The sequence below is a fragment of the Castanea sativa genome, chromosome 2 (genome assembly GCF_040712315.1).
Source record: "Castanea sativa cultivar Marrone di Chiusa Pesio chromosome 2, ASM4071231v1".
Lineage (NCBI taxonomy): Eukaryota > Viridiplantae > Streptophyta > Magnoliopsida > Fagales > Fagaceae > Castanea > Castanea sativa.
The window spans coordinates 43,600,507-43,622,922 of record NC_134014.1 but is presented as its reverse complement, the minus strand read 5'-3'; the positions used below and the strand labels follow the sequence as shown (position 1 = coordinate 43,622,922).

At 35.5% G+C, this 22,416-nt stretch overlaps 1 protein-coding gene across 1 annotated transcript; it reads left to right on the top strand.

Annotated features, from left to right (window-relative positions):
* The first annotated feature begins 6,780 nt into the window (after nt 1-6,780).
* Nucleotides 6,781-21,677, top strand: LOC142624760 (DNA polymerase alpha catalytic subunit). Its single transcript, XM_075798504.1, has 31 exons — nt 6,781-8,140; nt 9,008-9,178; nt 9,322-9,405; nt 9,537-9,611; nt 9,825-9,889; nt 12,129-12,219; nt 12,377-12,556; nt 13,256-13,419; nt 13,548-13,662; nt 14,159-14,338; nt 14,417-14,530; nt 15,038-15,157; nt 15,250-15,573; nt 15,711-15,803; nt 16,984-17,102; nt 17,214-17,286; nt 17,407-17,463; nt 17,581-17,673; nt 17,998-18,123; nt 18,201-18,298; nt 18,410-18,455; nt 19,011-19,124; nt 19,200-19,283; nt 19,404-19,517; nt 19,614-19,703; nt 19,793-19,869; nt 20,204-20,423; nt 20,677-20,730; nt 20,840-20,959; nt 21,168-21,242; nt 21,328-21,677. Exons 1-31 carry the CDS (start codon nt 6,929-6,931, stop codon nt 21,472-21,474), a joined length of 4,695 nt encoding a protein of 1,564 aa, XP_075654619.1. The 5' UTR covers nt 6,781-6,928; the 3' UTR covers nt 21,475-21,677.
* Nucleotides 21,678-22,416: the final 739 nt, after the last annotated feature.

Here is a 22,416-nt window from a genome sequence, read left to right as displayed (position 1 = left end):
TAATTACTCAATAGAGTATGATGTGAGGTTACTCTAGATAAGCGTACAACGTTGAAATGCAATTCTCATAGATGACATATTAGAGGTCATGGATGACGCATTGGTGAAGGAAAAATCTCATAGGCAAGCCAAATCTCATAGGATTTGTTTCGAGGCCCCCAGAGAGGCAATGAATCCCTGTAAGGGGGCAAGAGTTTTTACTTTTTAGTCCAATTATGTTATAGTAACCATTCATTTTTGTTACCACCGCGTACCCTTGGTGTGGTGGTCATTCCACAAGTATAAATGCTTGTGGGGGTATGGGGGCAAGAGTCGGGGTTCAAGTCTTCAGGAAGAAGCTTCACACACATATACACTTAAATTAGGTTAGAGTAAAAATTTTATCTTGTATAAAAATAAAAAAATAAAAAAAAACCATTCATTTTTGTTATTATTATTTAGTGTTGGACTTCACTCACATGTGCATTTCCAACAATTAGCATTTGTTTTTTCCCATAATAACAATGGTGGTTTAATTTTCATGGAGATGGAGTACCCTCTTCTTCTTCTTTTTCCTCATTTTCTTCCTTAAGGGCAAGGTTAGCTTATTTGATAAATTGAATATTTAACAACTATTTACCACAGAATTGCTTAATTAAAACTAAATATCATATTAATATATCCTTCTCAGCAGCCAGGAGTGAAACTAAATCAACACCCATTTTTTTTATGATGGAGTATCCCTTAGTAGGATTTTAAAGATTAGAGTATGTAAGATATTAATTAGCCCTTTACTTTGTTGCCAGACCAATTATAGCTGCTTTATCAACCTTTATTAGATGCTTAATTTCCTAGTGAGATTGGTACTGCTTTTTTACTAATCTTCTTTGCGAAATGGCTTAAAAGAAATTATACGGAAAAAAGGTTCAAAATAAGCATAAAGTGTTCCAAAATTCACAATTGTTTAATTGTATGAACATGGGACGTGGATTCTAGTTCAATTATGGATACAGCAGGCACTGAAAGGATTGGAATCTAATCCAATTTTTCAAGTGAACTGTCGTATTGATTACCAAGCCAGAAGTTTTTTTTTTTTTTTGGGTGTTGCTAATACGTATTGGAATTTGCATGCAGATAAGATGTTGGAAATACGTATTGGAATTTGCATGTAGAGAATATATTGGTACATGCAAATTAAATTCCGATACGATCTATGCAAGCTAGATTAAACACCAACTCACCGGATTCAGATCCTCTAGATTTCTTAGGGTACTCTACCAGTAGATTTCATTAAATCCTAACCACTCTTTAATGATTTAATGGTCTAGATTCTGCCATGTCAGCATTCTACTAATAATATTCTTAAAATAATAAAATAATGTTGTAAACAAAACAATTAAGATTATTGTCAATGGAATGTTGACATGGTAGAATCTAGACCATTAAATCATTTAAGAATGGCTAAGATTTAATGAAATCTACTTGGTAGAGTACTCTAGGAAATCTAGAAGATCTGAATCCCAAGTCACCAAGGTTGATCATAATTTACTTAGCACGTAACTGATCCGTTTGACTATTTGAACTGGATGCTTAAGCTAAAGGCTTGCATCGAATTAAGAGGATTTAACTATAAATACAAAAATGTAGAAACCAATATCTTATACATGTTTAGCGATTACTACTTGTCTACTTGTTATAAACTGCTATTTATCTGTAAAAGTCTACAGTAAACAAAACCAAACAGATTAAGCAATTTTTGCTCTTAATCTATTGCAAATTTCTCATCTCTTGAGGCTCTCAAGAAATTAATGAGTAAATCAATTCCCTTATAATAAAACATTAGAAACAAACGACGAGATCATCCAACTAAAACACATTTGGCAGCTTGTTTGGGAGAACGTATAACTTGGTTCTGAATATTTTTCTCTTTAGTTGATTATGGTGAGTATGAGTTCTTAGCAATCAATTTAGTCTCTTTTCTTTTTTTTCCCCTTCCATATCTAATGGATCCGGCTTATCCCAAAAAAAAATTTGGGAATTTTTTAAAAATTTCTCTAGGCATTTTATTTTTAATAAATCGTGTCCAAAATAATTATTCAAATTTATTGCATTTGCTTCCTTTGATATCTAATGGATCCTGTCACTTTTTGTGTCAGATGGCATTGATTTTCAAGTGTAAATACTTCATTTTACAACTTTAGAAAAATCATTTTCATTAAAACTTAAAGAGGGGTAAAATGATCACTTAACATGCATACCCAAGGGCAAAAAATATATCCTACATGTTTTTAAAATTTTAAAATTTGACATATTACAAAATTTACATGAAAATAGATCACCTTGGAATCTAAAGGGTAAAGTTGTTATTATTTGGATAAAATTTGAAAGTTGTCATCAAGTAAGTAGTGACTTTAAAATTGGACATTAATGCATATGATCAATGTTAATTGATTTTGATTGGTCATTGAAAAATAATAATTATAACTAATTAATGTCATGATTTTCAATGATTCAGTTCAAAATGATGGTGAACATGCATACATTTGATAAGCTTTACAATATAATTGGGATTTTTTACAAAATGGTATTTACGCCTCAAATTATTATTATTATTTTTTTTTGAAAAACAAAACAATAAATCTTATTAAGAAATAGGCAAATTTGTCCGGTAAACAGCAAAGGTGTACAATGAGACATTTTCTATCCACATAGAAAAACTAGTGACATGATGTACATGTCTAACTAGGTTGGTCTAACTAGATTGTAAGTTACAACATTACCCTCCTTACAAACATGTGAAAAACTAATACATTGAAAAAGTTATGCATAAGTTTTAACCTCTCGGATCAAAAGTCCAAAAGAAGCCAAAGAAGACGAGTTATCCATCAAAGATTTCGTTAGTATCTCTAAATCTCCCTCTAGAATAACTAAAGAAAAACCTAAATCTATGGCTAATTCTAAGCCTTTACAGTTGCCAAATCTTCGAGTTCCACAACTGTTAACGGAAGAAGGATATTTTGAGACATTGAAGTCAAAACCAAACCTTGACAATCTCAAATAATAACACCAATCCCAGCTCTGTCATCCTCAGTAAACACTGCCCCATCGAAGTTTATTTTATAAAACTCTCTTTGTGGCATTGTCCACCTTGCTCTTAGCCTAGCTATTTGTGTCTAAGCCTATGATTGTGTTGCCCGAAACTCCAAAAGGGAAGCAATTGCACGCTGCGAGACATAATCCAATGGGAAGCTTGGTGGAGAAAACTTGATTTTGTTGCTCCGAAACCAGATGGTCCATGTGAGCATTGCAAACAATTCTGTGTTGTAATCAAATTCCAAAACAACAGACAGCAACGGTGCCAAATCCGAGTACCTTGTATGTCACCTAAAACACCACTGTGGATCTTCCTCCCATATTGTTGATAAACTCGGGCAGGACCAAAGTGAATGGAGCACATCCTCGTGTAGGTTTGAGCACAGAGAACAGATTGGATCATCAATGACACATCGGCAAACCAAATTGGACTTGATTGGCCGTGCCTAAATGTAATTAGTTGTTTTCAAAACACATATAGCTTTTGAACTTATTTTTTTTTTTTAAAACATATATCACTGATTCGTTTTTTTATAAGATAAATATATTTTTTATCATTTAAAAAAATGAAGTTCCGTAACCTAATTAAAGCCCGCGAACTCTAAGAAAATTTTCTCCCTAAATTAAGAAACCCACACCCACGTGAGTCTTTTTATCTTTCCCTCAATTATAGCCACCTTGCAAAACATTCATTCATTCTCTAAATTAAGCTAGCTAAAACATGAAAATTCATGGTCAAAACCTAATTTTCAAGGCATCAAGATATCATTTCATTACAAATCACCACATTTATACACATCAACTCAATGTTGAAGCTCAAACACTACATTTCACGGTACTTGTTGTCACAAGCTTCAACACCAACATACATTAATGGCTACAACACATAAGCCACGTACAATTTTATATTTTAGTAATTTGATAGTTAAAATGGGGAGAAGGAATTTGAATCACGAATGTCTTATTTGAAAATATCAAAATATGTCAATCAATTGAGTTACAAAATTCTTGACATACCCAATACAAACTAATAGAGAAAAACTCGTGAATATCCATATTGTGCTATGCTTGTTTGAGTTTTATGGTTCTTTGCATGATGATAGAGTTTTTTCACAAAGTTATTATCTCCAAAATTATTAAATGAAACTATGCACGGAAGTACTTAACCGAATTGAGATGGGCAAGTCAATTTGTATAATTCTAAAATCTTAGGAACATAAATAAAAAATTGATAGCCTAGTGGTTAGTTTGTAACCGGTTCTACTCGAGGGTCTTTGCGCATTTTGCCCAAAGAAATTCTTAGCTTAAATTTGGGTGGGGGGAGAAGGGATTATAGACTCCAAATATTTTTGGTAATTATGTGTGAAGTTATTACATACAAAAAATAGTGTTACACACAACTTATCACACATTGCTTATATACACTCACTTAAAATGTTATAATCATGTTTTGAAAATACAATTTCAATTTCAATTAAAATTGTGAATGGTGAAGTTGTGTTTTGAAATTTTTTTTTTTTTTTTCAAAACACAATTTCAACTTACATGGCATAACGTGTATGTACATACCACGTGCGATAATCATTACCCTATTACATATATCAAAAGGGTCCTATTAACTAGTGTTTTAAGGGCACATGCTAATGGTCAATAGATGTTCAATTATGAGCTATAATACATTTTTAAGAAAAAAATTACATTTGTTACAAATTTATTGGCTTATATGCAAAAACTTCATTGTGCTTGTGTGTGTGTGTGTTTTTTTTTTAATATATGTGTATAGTTCGACTTTATTTTTATATTTTAAAATAGATACAAATATTATTTAATAAAGTATTAGATGCACCTCAACCACTATTGTTATTAACGCATCGCTTGTGTTGAAGTAAAATATTTTACAAATAAAAAATTTGACATGTAAACTGTGTGGGGCAAAAAGATCCTGATGGGAACGTGGGCCTATTGGGCCGTGTTAAAGAAGGCCGACCTGATCCTAGGTTTAGAATTTGTTAGTACTATGGGTCGGCCCATACGCCGAGGATCCGAGGATCCAGCCGAGGGTGACCTTACCCTCGGATGAACACCGAAGAACTCGGGATTTCATAGTAAAGATTAGGGGATGACATGGTTAAGGCCAATGGTTAAAAGGGGGGAGCCCTAGAACGCCCAAGAAGCACCGGTGTTGAAGAAATGTCAAAGATAAAGGCTGCTACCTCCACATTAAAGACCCTGCACCTACCACCCTGGCCGCATTTATGGGGAAGTGACACCTGAACAGTAGAAGAGAAACTTCTGGTTACTATTCAAAGGCACTGAGAAGGGAAATATCTAGGCTAAGGGGGAGGTGGGGCAACACGTGTACAAAGTGTTCAAAAGATGAGTATTTAAGGAGGAACCTGGAATAGAAAAGGGGGGACTTTTTGTAATCTAAAAAAGTAAACAGACAAGGAGACATATATAATATAAGAACAGCTCTTGGCTTACGTCCGAGGAGGCCGATTTACAATATCCCTCGTTGTCTCTAAGTATTTGCAATCTTTAGTTTGTCATTTAATCCCCACACACTTCTAACCTGGGTTTCAAGCCCACACTCTACAAATTTATATTTAGTTTAATGAAGGTAATTATTGGTAATTAGTTTAATAATATTTCATTTTAATAATGTTTCGGGCCGATCACTTATCTCGGTCGTATTCGTGTACAAAATCACTTTCAAAGTCAAACACAACAAAAAAAAAAACCGAACTCAAGGCCCACAATATTTGGGCCAAACTTTCGTTTGCACTTATTTAAATATATATTATATTATATATTTAATATAATAAAACCGTGTACAAAATTTTGACACCGAAAACCAAACCCGGTTTGCGGTGTCAATCGGTTGTTTCGGTTCTACGGTTTTTTGCACACCCCTAACCTCAACCACTACTGTTATTAACGCATTGCTTGTGTTGAAGTAAAATATTTTACAAATAAAAAATTTGACATGTAAACATATTCAATAAAATCATTTTCAGGTGTAATATAACAATTAAAATTGTTCAAGCAAACTACCAGAGTTGCTAGTGCGGGAGGTTTGGTGACCAAAGTGTCGGAACCGTGGTTCCTACGACTACTACCAAAGCAGTGTCTCAGATAATTGGAACTACAATTTCAGTTATTAGACCTCTGACACTAGTTGCTGGAATAGTGTTTCAAGTGATTAAAGTGCCACAACAATCATCGAAATGATGACTCTAGTGACCTGGCCCCTGGCACTGATTGTTAGAGCGGTGACTTTGACCATCAGATTGCCTTGCCCACAAGGTCGTTAACCTAGTAACCAAATGGAGTGAAGAAAGTCACTATTTTTTTTTGTAAAGTATTATCAAATTTGTAAAAGTAAAATGTTTTACAATATTTGTTTAAAGAATTTTACTGTTAACGGAAAATGCTTTACAAATTTATCCTTAATTTACCGACAAACAAACACATAAAAATGAAAATTAAATTAAAAAAAAAAATTGACTCCAAACAAACAAAGGGTTAACAAAATCATATAAAAATCCCATAAGTTTGAGTTGAAAAGGTGGGGTTGACCTCAAATTGAGAGGGGTACTATGTGAGTCCAATGCCCAATGTCAGCAGCTCAAGTAAGAAAAAAAAAAAAAGTCATCCATTGCCCATTAAAAACTTTCGCGCCCAAAACCAGGGATTTTTCCCGCCATTTTACACCCATTGAAGTCCATTTTCCATTTCGCCCTAACGATTTCAGAAAGAAAGAAAGAGGAGTGAGAAAAGGAAAAGAAAGTGCCTCTCAGATTCGAATAGAGAGAGAGAGAGAAACACACTCACACTCGCAAAACCAGAGTAGACAATGGCGGACGAGCAATCCGCAGCTTCCGCTCGACGGCGGACCCGAGGCCCAGAGGCGACGGCGCGCCACGAGGCTCTAGAGCGTCTGAAAGCCCTTCGTCAGGGCGGATCCCGCCGATCAGAGTCCGGCGCCGGCGTAGGGTTCCAGATCAAGCTGGAGAAACCGATTTACGACACCGTCGAAGAGGACGAGTACGATGCACTAGTGGCCAAGCGGCGAGAGGAGGGTAGGGCTTTTATTGTCGACGACGACGGCCTCGGCTATGGCGACGAGGGCGAGGAAGAGGACTGGTCCAAGTCCAGCCTCCCTTTATCGTCCGGTGAGTCGGACGGCGAACCGGAGAGGCCGAAGCGGAAGAAGGCAGAGAAGAGGGAGTCACAGCCGAAGAAACCCTCCGCTTCTTCTGCTTCTTTATCGGCCGCCGCAGCTATGATGGGGAAACAGAGGCTCTCGTCGATGTTCACATCGTCAGTGTTCAAAAAGGGCAAGGATGAGAAGGCGAAAGGGTTTTCGGGTTGTGATAGTATTGTTGATGATGTGATTGCAGAGTTTGCTCCGGATGAGAACGATAGAGAGAGGCGAAGAAGGTCGCAACCGCAACCGCAATTGCAATTGCATTCGGGTTCCGTGCCGGTTTCCAAGAGCTTTGCTCCGCTTGGTGGTGTTAAGAGCGAGAGTTTATATGTTGGAGGAGTTGATTTTGTAGATAGGAGTGAATTGGCAAGTGGGGTTGTTGCCAATGGTGATTCTGTGTTGAATTCGGAGCGGCGAAATTTTGAGGAGGATGAGAAGGTGGGTTTTATTAAGGAATCTGAAAATGGGGGAGGATTGAAATGCGAGGACCCAATTGTGGAATTGGATAAATTGTCAAGTAAAGAAGGTTTGGTTGAGGAGAAGATGGAGAATGGTGTTGAAATGAATGCGGAACCAGTGGTGAAGAAGGAAGAGAGTAAGGGTTATGCTTTGAATGCGAAGATTAAAAAAGAAGAGAACAATCCGGCCTTGAGTGCGACTGCGGGATGGCAGGCAGTGAGGAGTGGAGGGAATGGGAGCATTGATGGTGGTGTTGCAAAGGAGGTCAGTAATGGTTCAAGCTGTGAAGAGAAGACAGATTTCGATCTGGACTCAGATGGCTCAATGCCTTTCTACATTCTTGATGCGCACGAGGAGTTTTATGGTGCTAATATGGGCGTTGTATATCTGTTTGGGAAGGTAACACAATGGTGATATTGGTATTTTGTCATATAATATTGAAAGCATTCTATGTGAATTATATCATTGTGCATTGCATGAAATTATGGTGATAGAAGATTGTGACTTTTTTGATGTTGAACAAAGTGAGCAAAACAAAGGCAATGACTTGAGTTTTTTTTTTTTTTAATATTTTATTTAGGGTGTATTTATTGTTACTTAGCTTTGTTAAAAGTCTTTGCTTGATTACTATCCCTAAGGATTGATGAGTTCTTTTCCAAGGCAAGTGATGCATATTAAAACACTTCAGTTTGCTGATTTTTTTGGTCCCATGGCATTTGGTAGAATTTGAAAATTGTGTAAGTTAAGTATTGCACAATTCAAAATTGGAGTGATGTTTGCACTTTTTTATGGAATATTTCTCTTTTTTATTCCCTAGTTTGTGACTCAGCATGTTCTATCCGTTTGGTGTTTGCTCTATCATGCTATTGTTGCAGATTGGGATGTCTTCTGTAAGCTTGAATTTTGGCATATGTTATTTCATTAAGCCCCAAGGTCAATGGAGACTGCTGTTCATTTGTTGAAGAACATGAAGGAATGTGATCATACATTTTCATTTGGTTCCTAATTTTGTATTTATTTGGTAATAAAGCTTGAAAAGTTGATACTTTAGCTTGTCATGTGTATCATTCTAGATTTCTAGTGCTTGTTGGTTTACTTTGCCTTTTTCTCATTCAAGCATCTTTCATCATGGACGTTATATAACTGCTATGTTGATTCAATGTCTTATTCTTATATGTGTGTGTTTGTGTGGGTGTGGTGTGTGTGACTCTTATAAATATAGATAAACAATGAACTAGACTGTAAATACCTTTTGCTGTCATTTAGGTCAAAGCAGGAAGTACATACCATAGTTGCTGTGTTGTTGTTAAGAACATGCAAAGATGTGTCTATGCAATTCCAAATGGCTCTTTGTTTCACAGTGAAGAGATGATAAAACTTGAGAAAGATTTGGCAGAATCTCGGGTTTCTCCCACAGTTTTCCATACAAGGCTGCAAGTAAGATATATTTTTGTAAATAATGTAGAATTGTATATGTATTTGTTTTCCTCTTTGGTCCTTTATGATTTCTTTTTATTTTCCTTGTTTGCTACCATTGATGTTGTTATTTATTCAAGTATTTTTTTTCTTCATATTTGTAGCATTTGGCTTCAGGATTAAAGAGTGAAATTGCAAAGAAGTTGTTAGATATCAATGTCTCAAATTTTAGCATGGCACCGGTTAAGGTCTGCAAATTGAATCATTCTGACGTTCATTGTCAAATTTATATACAACAATTGTCTTACAAAAAAAAAATTTCTTTCCTGTTCTTCATTCGGCTTTGTTGCTTGTTTTGTGTCATGTGTACATGTTACAGAGGAAATATGCATTTGAGCGATCTGACATACCTATGGGGGAGAATTATGTACTTAAGATCAATTATCCATTCAAGGTATATTACTCAAAACCTTTGAATCAATTCAGCAATATGGTTTAGAACATTGACATGCATGTTGGTTTTTTCACATGTCAATGGTATATGTATTGTTTTCTTTCTTTCTTTAGATAATTTTTTAATTTATTTTTTGATTCTTTCTACTTAGTCATGAGTTTAGGAGATTACTGCTGTATTTTACAGAGCAATACTTATCTTTTATTCTTTCAGGACCCGCCACTTCCAGTGGATTTAAAAGGGGAATCTTTCTCAGCTCTGCTAGGAACTCATTGCAGGTATAATATAAGTATGCTGAACTGGTTCCTCATTCCTAGTGTCTCATGTATGCTTCTCAGATGGATTTTGATGTAGGCAGCAAACTTTTTTTTTTGTTTTTTCCAAAGCAGCAATTTGATTCCTCATGTCTGTCCGTTTGGCTTTAGCTTATAAGGTCAATTTTTAGCTTTTAGCTTTTATGTACAGTTTTTTAAAACCTCACTTTTTCGAAGTACAAATATACTTCAGCATACTTTTAGCAAAAAGTCTTAATTAAAAAGTTAGATAAGCTGTTCCCAAACAGACACTAGTGTCTCATGTATCCTTCTCAGATGATTTTGATGCTTATTATTTTAGTCCATGATGGTTACATTAGAAGCATTCTACTTTTGATGGATGTCAAAATCTATTGATCTATAGTAATTGGTTATATGAGATAGACTGATTCTTTGAGCAAGTAGGTTTATTAGGTGACAAGAAGGTTAGGTTTGCTATAATGAAACTCATAGGTTCAGCTAACAATTATTGGTATCTCATTGAGAGCTTTAAATTTAGAAAAAATAAGCCTACCATAACTGATTGTGTAGAATTAGAAATGAAAGAAAAAGTTAGAGAGAAATATGTTTTTTAATCCCATAAAGAGAAATACATGTCCTGATTCTATTAGGGTGAATTTTCAAATCAATGAAACAGTCAAAGACAAGGGAACATGCCTTTTATTGGCTATGTAACACAATTTGAAAAGGACAGTTTCTAGTCTTAAGCCCACTTTGGTATCAATGGAAGCCATAATGAAAGTCGTCCAAGACTTGACTGAGAATATCAAGTCAGTGGCTCCTTCCTTCCAAAGGATGACCTTCAGCAATGAAACCACAACCTCACATATGGGAGACAATACAATAGTGTTGGTAATGAGATTCTGGTGATAAAGGAACGTTAAGAACCACCAAAACTTATTGCTGAAAAAGAAATATAAATGCCAACAGATTAGACTTAAGAAAACCTAGACCAAAGTGTGGCAGACCTAATACAGCCTGTTGAAGAATCACTACTTGATGAGGAGAAAATAAAGCAAGAAAGCCAATAATTATAGGGTGCACAGGTTGTGAATAATGAGTTTGGTGCATTTGCTTCTCATCTTTCCTCCGTGGCGTGTGAAGTGAAAAGGCCTGATACTAAACAGTGCGTTTGGCTGGAATTTTTTAAGGGAGGAGGGAAAAGAGAAGAGAAAATGCTATTTCCCCTTGTTTGATAAGGGGAGAAAATAAGGTGAATGGAAAATGGTGGGTTGGGGGGGGGGGAGTTTTCTCTCCTAGCCCACAAATGTTTTCTCTCCAAAATGGAGAAAACTTGAGGAAGGTAAAATGTCAAGATTACCTGCACTCTTCTAAAATAATATGGGTATAATAGTAATTAACTCTCCATGCTTCCACTTTTCCATCCTCTGTACTAAACACATATGGTAGAAAACACATTTTCTATCCTCTTTCTCCCAACCAAACATATTGTAATAGAGGATCAAGATAAGGTGCTGACATTTGCAATACTAACTCCACACATTGACTTCATTATTCTAGATGAATTTAATGAGTTGGTGGAGTAGAAGGTTTCTTTCTTTTTAGTGCTGTCATAAGTGTTTCAAGAGTTGGTGAAAGTGTCAAGCGCAAAGTTTTTATCCTTTAGAATTTGAAAACCTGAGGTCGAGTTTTCTCTAACAAGGGGAGAATGACACAAAGAGCACCAACAAAATTATTTTAGAGTTTGTTATTTTGAGATACCATATTTTATTTTAGAAATTTGAGGCAAATTTCTTTTTAAATTTTGAATTTGGCTTTTACTTTGATTGAGAATTTCTTCGGATGTAATTGTGCTCTAATGTAATTCTTGCAGCCTATTTAAAATTAAATAGGCTTCAAAAATGGTTTGAGATAGTACATTTAATAAAAAAATTGATTAGAGATGTTCCTCTATAGCTTGGTGGTGATTCCATGCAACCTTAGGTGGTGAAACCTTGGGTTCTCTGTTTCTTTCTGTTGTTTCTTGTTGTCGCAAACCCATTCTATGACAGATTTGCTTTCTTTTGTTTATTGTTCGCAAGTTAACTTGAAGTTCACTACTAATGTTGAATTATCGTAATTATCATCGAAATTAATTATTTTTGGTAAAATTTTTCTATAATTTTATTTTTTTAATAGTTGTGGTCTACTTAAGAGTTAATGCACCCATGAAATAGTGAACTGACTATATCCCCATATGCAGTGCTTTGGAGCTTTTTCTTATTAAAAGGAAGATTAAGGGGCCTTCCTGGTTATCAGTTTCAAAATTTTCCAGTTGTCCAACTCCTCAACGGGTGAGTTTTTTAAGTCGCGGTACTCAACATATAGGTTGTTTAGTTAATGCTTATGAAGTCTGTCTGTCTGTCTGTCTCTCTCTCTCTCTCATGCATATGTGTGTGTGTGTGTGTGCTCTCATTTTCAGCTGTAACAGCTTGGTTATAATTTACACAGGTGAGCTGGTGCAAATTTGAGGTGACTGTTGACTCTCCAAAAGACATACAGATGTCAACTTCATCAAAGGAGATTCCTCCAGTGGTTGTTACAGCAATAAATTTGAAAACTATTATAAATGAAAAGCAGAACATAAATGAAATTGTCTCTGCATCTGTTGTTTGCTGTCACAAGGCCAAGGTTTGTTCTAGAGCCTTTGTTTGTAAGCAGTACTATTGTTGATGTTAGTTGATGTGCTAAATTGAGTCAGAATTTGGGCTCACAGAGATGATCAAATATTAATTACTTCTTGCAATTGTATTTCTGGTAATATGGTCTTACACATGGCCAAGAACCTCATGGCTCAATTGGCATATATTGAAGTCCTCTCACCCCCAACTGTTGATTTATCAACAAAAAAAAAAGTCTTACGCAATATAAACAAATAATGATCACTTATGTGTCATGGAGTGGTCAGTATTTTATGTTCAGTTGAGTGGTGTGAATTTTGTATGAAAAAGTTGACATGTTGATGCCTGAGTTTACGTACCCACAAAAAAAGAAAAAGGATAAAAGTATTGATGGTTTTTTGGTTAAGATTATTGAGTAATTTTTATGAAGTGTTTTCACTTACAGCTTGAAATATAAATTTTACTATCAGAAAGACCAAAATTTTGGAGGAAATTTCTTTATAATTGGATGTTCATAAAGTTCCATTGACATGTTCCTCTTCTATTGTCAGCAAAATTTTGACTGAAGTTGAGGTTCAGTTTCAATTATTCTTATGCTCAAACTGCTGATATTATTGCAAAGTTACTGAGTATGTTGATTCTAATTTATCTTATATAAGCTATTGCATTTGAGAATATAATCCACTACTTGTGCTGTTTGACCATACAGATTGACACTCCAATGTTGGCCTCAGAATGGAAGAGACCTGGTATGCTTAGCCATTTTACTGTTGTCCGCAAGCTTGATGGGGGCATATTTCCAATGGGATTCACTAAAGAGGCTACTGATAGAAACTCAAAGGCTGGATCAAATGTTATAAGCTCTGAAAGCAGGTAGGTTTAACCTGCATGCTGTGTTTTCGATTAATTTCTCTGTGTCCTCTTAAAAGGTATGGTGTTTTGATACTAAAATTAAATTTCAGTTCCTGTAGTTATGGTATTTTCATCTTTCTGTTGTGCAGTGAAAGGGCTTTGTTAAATAGGCTGATGATTGAGTTATACAAGTTGGATAGTGATGTTATGGTTGGACATAATATATCTGGGTTTGATCTGGATGTACTTCTCCACAGAGCTCAGGTGGGAACCTTTTTTCAATGCTTTTTTTTTAATCAAAAGAATTTAATCATATCCATAATACATGTCTTATATTAGTGTTCAAATAAGTACAGGAGAAATGATGACCACGTCATTTTTGTAGTTTATAACAAGGAATATGATATTTACTGTCAAATTGCATCTTCAAGAATGCCCAGCAAAACCAACCACTGGCCAGATGCAGTTTCGTTGAAATATTAAGTTTCATATATCATAATTTTTTTATTGGTAATTCACACATTCACCCAAAGGGGTTTGACCCACAACCTTACCCTCAATCCCATAACATTATCGAGGAAGTGTCATTTGAGCTAGAGCTCACTGGTTTGCATGTATCATAATTTTACCATCATGTAAAGATGCCCTTATGAGTTTCTTTAGAATGCAAATTCTGCTGCTATGTCCATATGATACATATATAATGAACTGCCATTTTCAAAAAAAGAAAAAAGAAAAAAAGCTCAGATTTGAATTACAGACTTGCAGAGTACCTAGCAGTATGTGGTCCAAAATAGGTCGCCTCAAGCGTTCTGTGATGCCTAGGCTTGTAAAAAGAAGCAACATGTTTGGGTCTGGGGCAAGTCCAGGGATCATGTCTTGCATTGCTGGTCGGCTCTTATGTGATACATATTTGTGTTCCCGTGACCTATTAAAAGAGGTATGATGCTTGTCTTGGAAATCATAACATGTGGTACTGCTGGTTACTATTTCATATATGCAACCTTGATTCTTCCAGGTCAGTTATTCTTTGACGCAACTTGCAAAGACTCAGCTGAACAAAGACCGGAAGGAGATCACTCCACATGATATTCCTGGAATGCTTCAAACTTCAGAATCTCTCATGGAACTCGTAGGGTCTAAATTTTTACTTTAAATACTTGTTCTTTTTGTCATGTTTGATTAAAGACCAATATTGATTGCTTTTTTTTTTTCCTTGGAAAAAAGTTCAGGGTTGTTAGTAAAAGGCAAGTCAGGTCCGTAGGTTGACCTTCTTGTGTGGTGCTTGGTCACCTTGTTTTGCAAATGAGAGGTTTTGTGGTTATGTAATTCACTAAATAAATATTATCTGATAAGCTTGATTGCAGTTCCTGTTCCTGTATCTTTTTTGTTAACCACTATAGGCTTTGATAGGTCATAATGTTTGTTAGTGATATTAGAGCCTTGTCTCTTGGTGGGTGTGCAATCCACTTGTTCAATTGAGGATCTAGCCTAGCTAAGTGAGATGAGTTCTTAGAATCCAGATATTGGTTCTACAGTAGCTTTGTCTAACTGGAAAATGTTGATCACTTTGTGCTGGTTCTCATAGTATTAGGTCTCTCTGTTTTAACTTTTAATTATTTTATTTAAATACATACAGATTGAATACGGCGAGACCGATGCTTGGCTGTCTATGGAACTCATGTTTCACTTGAGTGTTCTGCCCCTAACACGTCAGCTGACTAGTATCAGTGGTAATCTCTGGGGAAAAACTCTTCAGGTGAGTCCTCACAATGTGTTTCCTTACACAATCTGACCAATGACATTTTCTGACAATACATTTTCTTTACATCTCAATTGTACTTTTTCCAGGGTGCTAGAGCGCAGAGAGTAGAATATCTTTTATTGCATGCATTTCATGCAAAGAAATATATTGTCCCGGACAAGATGTCATCTCAAATGAAGGAGACAAAATTAACAAAACGAAGAATTAACCATGGTGTTGAGGATGGAAATTTTGATGAATTGGAAGCGGATGATGCAAATATTGATAATGATGTCCCCCATAGTGATCATGGAAAAGGCAAAAAAGGTCCAGCCTATGCAGGTGGCTTGGTCTTGGAGCCAAAGAAGGGTTTATATGACAAGTATATATTACTTCTGGATTTCAATAGTCTTTACCCTTCTATCATTCAGGTTTGCATCCATCCCCCCACTTTATGCCTTCCCCTTGTCTACTATAATATCTTCTCTCTCTCTCTCTCTCTCTCTCTATAAGTGATGAAAATTGTTTCTGATCTGTGTTATTATGTTATCTTTCACTTATTTAATAGGAATACAATATCTGCTTCACAACAGTTGAGAGATCTCTGGATGGATTAGTTCCCCGCTTACCTTCTAGTAAAACGACAGGAGTGCTACCTGAGGTACAATCACATCAGACACAATGAATCATCAGTTTGTTTATTATTTTCTCAGCATAGTTGAACTTCGTGATATGATGATTCACCCACTAGATGTTGTGGTTTCGTGCTATCATAGTTTGGATGTCAAACTGAATTTCCCCACTTCTGCACATGATGGTACTTACAACCACATCTAGTGACTTGTTTCTCTTTTGATCTGTTCTTTCACATTTCTTCATGTACTTTATAAGATTTAGAGCACTCACATCAATGGGTGTATAATAGAAAATGGTGTAAAATTTGCATTGTTTAGTCTAAAAATGACCCACATTAGTCAGTGTATAATTGTGTAAATTTACATTGACACCATTCATTTTGCATTTAGTTTTTTATTATTTCTTTACATATCTTGAGGATGAAGGAAGCGAGTGGATGGTGGTTGTTATGTGTGAAGAAAAAGAAACAATTAAAAAAATTAAGAAAAATTGATATTTTAATGAAATGTAGTGTAAATAGATAATTTGATATGGGGTGTTTTGAAAAGTGAGTATGTAAAATAGAAAAAAGTAAGTTATTATGCTAAAATATACAGTAATTTTTGCATGAGCTGGTGCTGCAAATGCTCTTAATGGGACTAGAATAATTTCTATTTGGCTTATCTTGAGAGGCTCAATTTGCATTGGTGGAACAATATAATTTGATTAGTATGTGACCAGCCTGATTTAAGGAGCGAAGGAACCTGTTTTACCATCATTTGAGGTTTGTATTATATTAGAATGAATTTGGAGTATCTAGAATATTAGAATGGATTTTTGAACTTCTAATGCTGTGAACAGGAGGGTCAGTAAAGAGTATTTGGGACCCTCTTTTAGAACTTATGTTCTGCTGTACCCAATGCAGTCATTGATATTGTGGAAAAAAAAAATCCTGTTGAATATTGTGGATAGATATGATATTTTCTAGATTTCAATTATGGATTTATCCTTTTTTAAAGATACATTCTTTATAATTATCATAATGCTTGTTTATAAGAATTTGTGTGTGTAAACAGTTGAATAAAACAAGGGGACTTTATTCTGGTTCATTAGCAGTTACACTGTAACCAAGCTCACCGTTTGTAGTGGAAGTGTACTGTACTTTGCTTCCTTTTATCATCTAAAATAGTAGGTGCAGATTGTTTATCTCATTTGCGTTTTTGTAGTTGCTGAAATATCTGGTAGGAAGGAGGAAAAGGGTGAAGCAATTAATGAAGACTGAATCTGGTCTCAAAGTCCAGCAACTAGATATTCTGCAACAAGCATTAAAGCTCACTGCAAACAGGTTTGTATTTTTTTGTTGCACCTTTCATGTCTAATTCTCCCATTAATAACTTCAAGACTTGACTCTCTTATTCATTCTTTTTCACTTTATATGGTCAACTATGTTCGGCAGTATGTATGGGTGCCTGGGGTTTTCCAATTCACGATTTTATGCGAAGCCACTGGCAGAGCTTATAACACTACAAGTAAGAGAGATACTTGTAGCAAATACATAAATTGCAACTTCTCTCAATTAAACAGAGATTTTATCTTCTATATTTAGTGCTTCTCTTAAATATTGAGCAATTCAAGTAATTGTTGTGCAGGGAAGGGAGATTCTGCAGAGTACAGTTGATCTTGTTCAGAATAATTTGAACTTGGAGGTCATTTCTTGTATTGAAATTTAGAAGTTGACTGTTGTCCTCTAATGTTCAGATCTGCGTTTTATAAATTAAATGTTAAACATAGCTCTTAAAGATGTTTTGCTTTGTATCCGTCAGGTAATATATGGTGATACAGATTCCATTATGATTTACAGTGGGCTTGATGATATTCCAAAAGCAAAAGCAATTGCAGAGAAAGTCATCCAAGAGGTGAAACTTTATTTTTGAACCTGGAACCAGTAGGATATTTGCTTAGTATCTTATGGTTAAAAACTTATACTTGAGGCCCACTTGATATATTCTTGAGGATACTAGATTCAAAATAATTACCATTTTGCTATCCTGTGCTATAAACATGTTGGAGCAGGATAGGAGATCTACAATTTAAATATTTCTTTGGGAAATGTTTGCTGTCCAAATGACTTGGATAGAGAATTAGAAACTGAATATAAGAGAATTATTTTCAATTTTTTTCCTGTCTGTTTTTGTCTTGTGTTCTATTAAGGTGTGTTTTTTCTGTCTCTTTCTCTCTAGGTTAACAAGAAGTATAGGTGTTTAGAAATTGATCTTGATGGTTTGTACAAGAGAATGCTGCTTCTCAAGAAAAAGAAATATGCAGCTGTCAAAGTGCAGCAGCTTAAGGATGGGTCTCCATACGAGGTTATAAAACAATGCCCTTTGGGTTTTAGTTGTTCCATTTAGGAAAACGCGGCAATGGGTTTATATTGTTGGTGCAGGTTATTGAACGTAAGGGTCTTGATATGGTTCGTCGTGACTGGAGCTTACTATCAAAGGAGTTGGGGGATTTTTGCCTAAGTCAAATTTTGTCGGGAGGGTAAAATTGGATTATGATTATTATTTTTTAAATTGTTCTGAGCTAGCAATCCAAGATAATATCTGGTTTACTTATCTGTTTTGTTACATGTTTTGGCTCTTACGCTCCCAGGTCGTGTGAGGATGTTGTTGAATCAATACATAACTCTCTAATGAAGGTATAGTCATTTTTATTCTCCCGTTGCAATGACTATTTTTATCTGGTGAACTTCTTGGGAGAGGTGGAATGTAGAGTCAATGATTGCACTTCTATGATACTTGAGCCCAAGCCTAGATTATGTCATTTGACTACCATTGAACCCAAATCTTAAGACTGCCACAAATTGTTGACGAACCAATTTAAATTCTTTAATTGGACAGGCTCATCCCAGTAAGCTTGTGACATGTCAATCATTGATTGTATTTGGAATAGAAGAACTTTGATATGACAATTTATTTTTGAACCTTATCTATTCCTTAGGAATTGTAATTGTCCATCCTTTGACGTTTTGGCTGATGTGGGTTTGATTGTGGCTGAGGTGCTCCAACCATGCTCATTTGAAGCTTTTAAAAGATCTTACACAAGTGAAGTTATCATTAACTCAACTTCTTTGGAAGATGGGAATACCCTCTAATTTCACAATGAGATGATCATTGGGTTGAACTGACTAGTGTCTTTCAAGCTTTAAAACCATTGTCATTCTTAAGTTGATCATATAGTCTATGTCAAACAGGTACAAGAAGATATGAGAAGTGGACAAGTGTCACTTGAGAAATACATCATCACAAAGACATTGACTAAACCCCCTGAAGCCTACCCAGATGCCAAAAACCAACCACATGTTCAAGTGAGTTCAGTCCCACATTCCACAATTAATTGAAATTTTCTTATCCTATTTATTTAATGCATTCCACCTATCTAGGTGGCACAACGGTTGAAGCAAAGTGGTTACACTGCAGGCTGCAGTGTTGGTGATACAGTCCCTTATATAATATGCTGTGAGCAGGTTTGAGATGCATTGATTTGTGTTTTTTGTTGTTGAATGAGCAGTAGCTGACCTCTGAGAAAATATTGCTCTTGTGTTTTAGATGTCATTTTTCTATAATTTCTCCTTCTGTGTGGACAGGGGACTAGTTCAGGTAGTTCGACAGGGATTGCTCAGCGTGCTAGACATCCTGATGAACTGAAAAGAGAAGATGGGAAATGGATGATTGACATTGATTACTACTTATCACAGCAGGTTTTGTTTTCTTTGGCGGATTCCCATGTCAAACAATCATGGTCATTTTTCACTTCCATTCTAAGGTTTGATAGAAGGCTTGGTTTCCCCTTGCAGATTCATCCTGTGGTATCACGGCTTTGCGCTTCAATTCAAGGTACAAGCCCAGAACGCTTGGCTGACTGCTTAGGGCTGGACTCATCTAAGGTAAACCATTCAGCTTGACATCTGGTGGCCAGATATGGTTTATTTTCTCTTGATTGTATTCCTGACATGTGAACTATGCTTTCTTCTAGTTTCAAAACAAATCAAGTGGAGCTGTCAACAATGATCCTTCCAGCTCACTCTTATTCGCTGTAGATGATGAGGAGAGGTGTGTCATGTGCCATTATTCTCAATTTGTTGAACTACTTATTTTAATGCTTATATTTTTTTCAAGACCGTGCTTGTTACCATGTCCATCACATTAAGTTAGAGAACATGCATTAGTTTTACCCCGTTCTGGTTCATCCTTATTTCTTCTTCTCCTCCTCTCTCTTCCCCCCTAATTTCGAATGTTTCCATTTTTATTATTTAAAGTTGTGCTGTCTCCCTGACCTTTCATGATGTTTACTAATTTCTAGGTTACGAATCAAACCGAGCAGAACTTCTGAAAATGAAATTATTGAATATATGCTTATGGTGAATTTAATTTAATTGACTTGCAGATATCGGGGTTGTGAGCCTTTGATCTTGTCATGTCCTAGTTGCTCTGGTACATTTGACTGTCCAGCTGTCTTCAGTTCCATTTGTATGTCAATCAGTGATAAGCCAGCAAAGCCACAAGTAGAGGATCCCCCCTGCAATTTTTGGCAAAGGTTGCGCTGTCCCAAATGCCCAGAAGAAGGCACAGTGGGTAGAATCTCTCCTGCACTGATTGCCAACCAGGTATTTACGTTAACTGTAGAATCTTGACCTAAAAATTAATGAGAACCTCATCTTGTGCACTTGCTTTGAAACTCTAGATTGCCTGATTTTAGTTTATCCTTGGAGTGTGTTTAGTCTAACATTTATCTATACACTTTAGATTGTATAAATTTATTTTTGTCCAATATTTACACTGTATGGGAGCCCGTGCTTGAGTTTTGGAATTTGGATACCCTTGTGGAATATTTACTGAAAATATATGCTTAACTGCCAGGTTAAAAGGCAAGCAGAGGGGTTCGTGTCAAAGTACTACAAGGGCGTAATGACAGTAAGCTACTGCTTGCAGATTACTACGGAAAACATTGGACTATGTAGTAGTGATAATTTTTGTTATTGCTAATTAGCTCTTATCATGGGTTAATTTTTTTCTGTTTTAGTGTGATGATGAAACTTGCAAATACACCACACGCAGTCTCAACCTCCATCTGGTTGGTGATTCTGAGAAAGGAACAGTCTGTCCAAACTATCCTCGCTGTAATGGACGTTTCATTAGAAAGGTATCCATCACAAACTTAGTGAACATGTTAAGGGCATATTTTGTTATGGCCATGACAATGTAAAACATTGCATGCCTGAAGTTGCTCTGGGCAATAACAAAAAATGCTCTAGCAATAATCTCCTTTTTTTTTTTTTCCTATCTAAGGATTATACAACACCATTACTAATTTCTACTGTATTTTTGGGTGTAAAATATACCTTCACTAGTACACTGAAGCAGATTTGTACAAGCAGCTGGCATATTTCTGCCATTTGTTAGATACTGTACGCTGCATGGAAAAGGTTATTTCCTTTTGCACCCATTTTTATAATTTCACTATTATCTATTTATGCATCAAGTATTATTTATTGCTATTTGGCCTTGCAGATAGAGGGTAGCACTAGACTACCGCTTGAGAGAGAGTTGGCCAAAATTCGGCCGATGGTCCAGTTGGCTGCATCAACTGTTCAAGGGATACGGGATCGTTGTGCCTATGGGTGGGTACAGCTGCAGGATTTTATCATCACAGTTTGAATTTCTAAATGATGCAGATTTTGGCGTGTTAGTATAGATTATTCTTCTTTTACCTCCTGCTTTGTATATATTGGATATAAATTTATACAATATAGGGCCTGGAAAATCAAAGAGAGCTTGTAAAACTCAACAAGTTTGGTGAATTAGAAATCATTTGTATACTGTTGATATTAATAAGCACATGGCACATAGTTTTAATCGTAGTGACACTTTATTAAATATCGTTGATAGTAAAGGAAATTCTGAGCTGCAATCTAATTTAATCTTATGACTATTAGCTCAAGCTATTAGCCTGAACTAGGCCCAGAGCTGCTCGATTTTTGGAAAAATATCATGATTTGTTGTTTTTAGTTAAGTGAAATAAAAATAGTAGATGAGATGAGACTTGTTAATGTTAGTTCTAACCTCCAAACCATTCTTAAAATAATGCGATTATTTTTTAATGAAGTATAATTGATATGATATATTAGATATTCTAGATCAAGTTATTTATCTGTTATTTGTAAGTGTTTTTTTTTTTTTTTTTAAGAAACTTAAAGCATTTCATTGTAGCACCAAATGCATAAAAAGATCCCCACACCCGGTAATGTAACACTGTTAATACTTTCACATATTGCTACAGTAACATCTAAAAATAATTATCCACGGTAGCAACATCTATATCTTAAATAAATGCTGGTACTATTTATTCTACCCCCAATTATTTTAATCTCATAAAACATTCTTTCTCTTTAGACTTTTCATGTTCCCTCCACTGTAGCAATCTCTCAATTTTCTCCTTTCAAAATAAAAGCAATAATATTTTGGAGAAATTACAATGCACTCATCTAAACTATGCTCCTTTCTACACTTATTCTTCTAAATTATGAGAATGCTTATATTATCCTTTAAACTATATATCTTGTACACTTATTCTCTTAAACTAAGAGAATGTATACTTAC